The following is a 6,492-nucleotide window of genomic DNA, read 5'->3' on the forward strand; positions in this document are numbered from 1 at the left end:
CCCAAAATTATACCTTTTGCAGTCCAAAATTCAATAACCATTGAAGGGGTAAAATTTGCGTTACAGTATCCTGCAAATGGGAGTCTGTGATGATTGTATTTACTATTATCCTCGTGCCTCGCACTAATCGAACAGGTAATACGAAAGTATGATGATTGTTTACGTAAGTAAGCAGAAAGTCAATTTAAAGGTCAACTGCATCTTCAAAATGACTTTTGCTTATTTCATACATAATGTCGCTGGCAATATGAATAAAATAATAAAAATTGTAATTTCTGCATAATTTTGAAGTAATTTAAATTATAAATCGAAAAGCCAAAAAACGGAAACGGAACCATTCAGCCATGAAATGACGTCATGTAACTGACAAAGCAGAAGTCTTGATACCTGGTTTGCATAAGGTTACCCCTGTTGCTGTGGATTTGAGTATTTCAGTGTGATCATGAAAGCTGTTAAGAAGACGAGGAATGGAGGTAGACGTTATGTCGCGTATGGCTGCTACAATACGCAATATGCGGTACTCAAAGTGTCCTTACATCGCTTTCACAAGCCATATGCCGGCAGCCGACCGGACGCCTATAGCTGAACAGTGCGGAACACCGTGAAGACCAAAATTGCGCACAGAATCATATCCATGCGCGGATCACTTCCAACTATCTTGCTTCAATAAGCCTTTTCACATGCATCAATTTGATATCCCGACACATTTGAGCGCGTCGAGCGAGTTCCAGTTGATCAGTTAACTGTGACCGATTCGAGAGAATACGTCATGACCTGAGGTTTTGTCGGGCGTTTTTATCGAGCGGTTGTCGCTCGACTCTGGAGCAGGAGATTCGTGATTTGTCGGGTGATGTTGGTAATATCGCTCACCGGGAAATGTTAGCTGCTAGATTATGTATCAATTGATAGGCGAATTTCAAAGAATTTGACGCGATGTATGTTTACTTATTGCAGCTCAGTGGCTACTTGCATATAGAGTTATTGCTTTATTACAGTTATTGTGCATGTGCACGTTACGTTGTGGGTTGTGGAATGTCGGAATCTGGGAAAATTCATACCCCCAAAAAAGTAAGGTACTTCTGATGCATTTACACAGTTCTCTAACATAATTATTCGCATGTTTCTAGAAAACATGGAACAGTGCGGCTATCCGAGCCTTGCTAGGGTTGATTAACGAGCGTGGTCTCTTGTCCCAACTAGATGCCCGTCGGCAAAGGAATCGACCGATTTTCGAAGATTTGGCCAGAAGTCTAGCTGAGGCAGGACATGTATTTACATGGTTAAGTACATATCTCTTCTGAGTTTGTCAGGGAGATAAACAGTTTTATTTCGAATATAGGGAAGAGGTCAAGAACCAGTGGAAGTACCTGAAGAAGCAGTATTACAAAGTGAAGAAACAGCTAATGACATCAGGAATGGGGGCAGAAGGGCGACATTGGCCACCCTTTTCACAACTAGATGAGCTGCTTCGAACTAGGCCGAGAACTGCGGTATTTTGATTTTTTAATAAATTAGATATTTGCGAGGTGGCTCATGCGTAACCCATTACAGGCACTAGTTACTGAAGGTCTCCAGTCGTTCCCAAGGCTGACTGTGGAAGTGGACGAGGCCAGTCTTACGGACTCTGAAAGCACAGGTATGGTGTAAAGTATCAATCCAGAATGTGTTGACACCCACAGTACTGTGTAGCACGATTTTTGTTAGGTTGCAAAGTGTGAGTGCTTATAAGCTGTTTTCAAAAATATGGTTTGTTATATCGTGTGATAATCTCTATTCAATCTGCTCGGCAGCTGCTGCTGGCCAAAGCGGAGACCCTGACGACAGCATCATCGCAAGTGACAATGAAGGTAGGCCTGTCAGTTTCATTTCTAGTCATTCATGTTATTTTATCAGCATCTTTGTAGGAGTTATTAAGATCAGAAGTATGACTTGATTAAAAATAAATTAGAAGGTAGTCCTGTCAGTTTCATTTCTAGTCATTCATGTTATTTTATCAGCATCTTTGTAGGAGTTATTAAGATCAGAAGTATGACTTGATTAAGAATAAATTAGAAGGTAAATTATAAGATCAGTAGTGTCATAGTGTGTCAAGTATCAAGGAGGACTGAGGAAAAGTTATCGTAGTTGTATCCTCTCGTTGCGCGGATAGGCTATAGGTTAGGGTCCCACTTTCATGTAATTCAGTTAAGAAGGTTGCAGCAATCACTGTTTTGATCCCAGGGTCTTCCACAACCGTTGGCAGCAGAGGAAGATCCAGACAAAGAGCTTCGAAACATAAGAGAAAACGTATGTTTGATTTCTTGGTTTATAGAGGCAAAAAAAGCATTGCGTTACTACTTGTAGGATCTGGAAGTTTTGAAGAGAGACTACTGGGCCTTATCGAAGAAGAGCGGAAGCTGAGGCGAGAAGAGCTAAACGCTATACAGCAGGAAAGCCGGGCAGACAGAGACCTTATGATCCAATTTATGTCTTCCATAACTCGATTGGCAGATTCAATGCAAAAATAAATTTATTATCATATTGGCAATAACATGTCAACTCAGAACTTGAGTTTGGATCAAAGACTGCAGCGTTATTGGTATGCGATAACAAGGAGTCAGATAATTGATTCGATCTGGGAGATGTTGTTGTTGTTGTTAACAGAATAGGACTTCAGCAATTTGAAATAATTATCAATGATAAGCGAGTTACTTTTTCGAAGTGTGTGTCAAATCAGAGCTGTGGAAGTTCACTGACTACAGAAATCAAATCGTAATAAATCAATTGACTGATTTTTAAATTATCTCACTACCAATATTCTCTCCCACATTCATGTAAATCTACTTACTATATACACCTTATGTATGTATGGTTCATAGAAATTAAGAAACCGTACAGAATACGCATTCGTCCGCATCATGGGATGCAAATTATTGACATGGAAATGCAATGCCAATCCTTCGTGTACTTGAACACTACATTTTCAAATGTATAATGGCATGGCACCCTATCCCATATTGTAAAGCCCATAGCTTAGTCGAAGAGCAATACGGAGAAGTTGTAGCGGATTGTATACGTTATTAAAATATGGCGGATTGTAAAACGTAAATATGCCATACAGTGAAGGAAAATAGAGACATTACTGCACTTGCTTTTATAGTTTGGCCAGTGTTGGGATCAAGTCACTACCTCCGAGTCACGAATTATTGCACATTTTGACTCGAGTCAAGTTACGATTCAGGTCAAATTGAATTTTAGAAGTATGAGTGATGGTGGAAAAGTCGTTACATTTTGCCAACTTGGCTGAAGTCAAATCAGTATATCAGACAATCAATATATATCTGCAAAAGACGTATCCCTCACACGCAAGTAGAACTGGAAGTGCGTATATAGCTACAAGTAGTAGAGAAATGAGCACGATGCCCGCATACAGTCTTTTCACTTAAAGAAACCAACTTCTCCAATATGAAAAAGAAACAAAGGATAACATAGTTACGCATTTTGCAGAAATGCAGTGGGTAGTTCCCCGCGTGACGGATTGCAGCAAGCGATTTGATCGATATGTGGCTGTCTGAGTTCCGATTGAAATGAGTCTGGTGTAATATTTTTGACGTCATTTTCGCGGTTGTAGCGTGACTCGTTATTTATGAGTGGATTGGAAAGTTGTTCTGTCTGTTGATTTCAAAACGCGCGGCTGACCTATCGTGTCGCGATTTCCGGTTCAATTGAGTACGGTTGCTATCTGCGTGTCAAAACTCGTCTGTGGTGAATATAGTTTTATTATCAGGCGAGTAATATCAAGGTTATTGTATTCTTTGCTGTAATTTTCCACGTATGATCATCGAATCTTTCTGGATATCTATGGTGTGTAACCCGACGGAACGGAAAAATTCGCCTGGCGTGACTCGTCGTGTAATAGCGGGTTGGTTGATTGATGTGTATATTCTGACAACGTATGCTATGTTTCAGGCCTACGGTCAAGGTCACGAATCGATGTAAAGCCCAGCTTGGTTGAATTGTCATACTTCGATGAGGGACGGGAACGGGGGCTGTTTTCAAAGGTCACATCCAAGACTACTTACGTAACCCGCTGTCAGTCAGACGCAGAGTCGAGTGGATGTAAAATTGGTATTCTGAAACCATGCTCCGGTTTAAATTTAAAAACTCAACTGACGCATGATTTGTCTTGTATCTCTCAATCAATGATTTCCGGTTCAATCGAGTGTGACTGCAAGCTTTCTGTGTGGCGGACGCGTTATCAAATCAAACTCGTTTGTGTCATTGAGTCCATGGTATATCACATTGATATGATTTTAAGCAGACAGTTTTGAATAACCATATGGGGTTCGATTGTTGCTACTTGCTAGCCGCCATTTTCAAGCGGTTGTTGACGACATCCAAAGCTACTTGCCGCAGCTCAGGACAGTAGATGACGTTTGTGCCAGCAGCGAGCCTCGTATACGGTACAAACGAGCATGAATTTGGATGGAAAAGCAACGCATTGAAGGATCTTTACTGGATTACTTTTGGATTTACGTTTATCCGGACCCGGATTTGTAGATTTTACATGCTACTCGCCAAATAATTTCACTGGCAAATGATGTCCATTGTCCATGAATCAGCAGTGGTCGATCAAGCGTGATGCAATGATGTCAGTCGGAGTTCAAAATATTCGTTTGTATCAATTGCATAAAAGTAGTCATTTTTCTTCTGACTCGTGACTCTTGCACCATAGTGTCCTATATGGTGTCGACACAAGCAAATCGCACGGTTCAATGAAATTGTATCACGTCACAGTTTCCATTTGGCTACAGGCAATTTGACGGTGATTTTTGACCGGCTTGCTGAGCATTAAATTTGATGAATCGGGTATCAATCGAAAGCTGACTCTGCACTGATTACGAAAATATAAATTTTATTCCGCTCGCGGCCCTGGAACCCCCACAATCAGCCCCCAATTATCCATTGTCGAGTAGATTGGCACTGTGACGCAACAATGCTGTCTGGCGAAACGAGAGACTAGCTCAAGAGCAAGGATGCGGCCGAGCGGCGAGAGTGGGATCAGCTGACGTCGCGGCAATAGCGATGTGCAAACGCGCCACAGAGAAACGCTGCGCTGTTGATACTTTTTCTATGCGTTTCGGTACAAGCGAGCACACACCAGCCTTTCCTTGACTTGTAAGAGTGGAACTGGGTCCACAGAATGTATTAGGGCCCTACCAATTTTCGCGCAATATCCTTCAGCTGATAAAGATATGTAGGCTACGTCTAAGTAGTCTACATTGGATATGTCAGATTATTATGATATCGATTGCCTTAGCCCGCTTGTTGCGCAGGGCTCCAGAGACACGTCGCGCTGTTGATGGCGGGTGTCGATACTTTCTATAGTCGCTTTTATGGTTAAGTGTGAGCAAGGAGCATTGAACATGAGCATACATTACAAGCTTTTATTTGATCCGTATGGGTAGGACTTGGTCCGCGAATGCAGCAGGTAAAATGTTGATTGTTGAATAAAGTTTAACAGCAGGAGTGTCGAATTAAACTGGTATCGCTGTCCGGATTCAATCCGTTACTAGAAAGCTTGCGGGCCATACCTGCCAAATGATTCCAAAATGTTACCACAAAATTCATACGTTTGTTTTTCACTGGAATATATCTGATATCACTATAAACGTTGACGTTGGAATTTGGTTTAGCATTTTTCAATCACCAAATAGTTTTTTTGAATGCCGGGGACCTTTTGCGTCAAAAGTAATACAGTGGTATCACAGATTATTCATTCTGTAGCCTGTATATATATTCCTAATGTAACTTACGTAAAACGGATTTGCAGTATTTTTTTCGCATCTGTGAATAACTGAATGTCCATTGTCCATTCGGCCCAACAGAGTTTGCACTTTTTCGCCTTCTCGGATTTTGGCAAGGTCACCGACGTGGTGTTTATGGGGACTAGAGTGAAAACTCAACACTGTAGTTGTATTACTACAATATGATATATTTACGTTATCTAAATTTGCTGTCTTGAGTGAATCTTATTACTTGAAAGTATATTTTTCTTACTAGAAATATCTCTAACAGCTGAAGGATTGCGCGAAAATTGGTAGGGACCAAATACATTCTGTGGACCCAGTTCTACCATTACAAGTCAAGGAAAGGCTTGTTTGTGCTCGCTTTTAGCGAAGCGCATAGAAAAAGTATCAACAGCGCCACGCATCTCTGGAGCCCTACGCACGCAACAAGCGGGCTAAGGCAATCGGTATCATAATAATCTGACATATCCAATGTAGACTAGACTAGACGTAGCCTACATATCTCTATCAGCTGAAGGATATTGCGCGAAAATTGGTAGGGCCCTAATACATTCCGCGGACCCAGTTCTACCCTTACAAGTCAAGGAAAGGCTGGTGTGTGCTCGCTTGTACCGAAACGCATAGAAAAAGTATCAACAGCGCAGCGTTTCTCTGTGGCGCGTTTGCACATCGCTATTGCCGCGACGTCAGCTGATCCCACTCT

At 41.5% G+C, this 6,492-nt stretch overlaps 1 protein-coding gene across 1 annotated transcript; it reads left to right on the forward strand.

Annotated features, from left to right (window-relative positions):
- Positions 1–657: 657 nt before the first annotated feature.
- Positions 658–2,507, forward strand: LOC145448769 (uncharacterized). Its single transcript, XM_080327225.1, has 6 exons — positions 658–1,279; positions 1,340–1,490; positions 1,552–1,636; positions 1,791–1,922; positions 2,221–2,286; positions 2,344–2,507. Exons 2-6 carry the CDS (start codon positions 1,404–1,406, stop codon positions 2,505–2,507), a joined length of 534 nt encoding a protein of 177 aa, XP_080183351.1. The 5' UTR covers positions 658–1,279; positions 1,340–1,403.
- The last annotated feature ends 3,985 nt before the right edge of the window (positions 2,508–6,492 follow it).

Source organism: Botryllus schlosseri, chromosome 10 (assembly GCF_051294905.1).
Source record: "Botryllus schlosseri isolate E-star chromosome 10, Bs_hap1, whole genome shotgun sequence".
NCBI lineage: Eukaryota > Metazoa > Chordata > Ascidiacea > Stolidobranchia > Styelidae > Botryllus > Botryllus schlosseri.

Bases quoted from the DNA above. Each gene is read 5' to 3' on its own strand.
- LOC145448769 (XM_080327225.1), top strand. From the start codon at position 1,404: ATGACATCAGGAATGGGGGCAGAAGGGCGACATTGGCCACCCTTTTCA. The intron at 1,923-2,220 runs GTATGACTTGAT...TTTTGATCCCAG, and splicing joins AGGAGTTATTAAGATCAGAA to GGTCTTCCACAACCGTTGGC. The intron at 2,287-2,343 runs GTATGTTTGATT...TACTACTTGTAG, and splicing joins TTCGAAACATAAGAGAAAAC to GATCTGGAAGTTTTGAAGAG.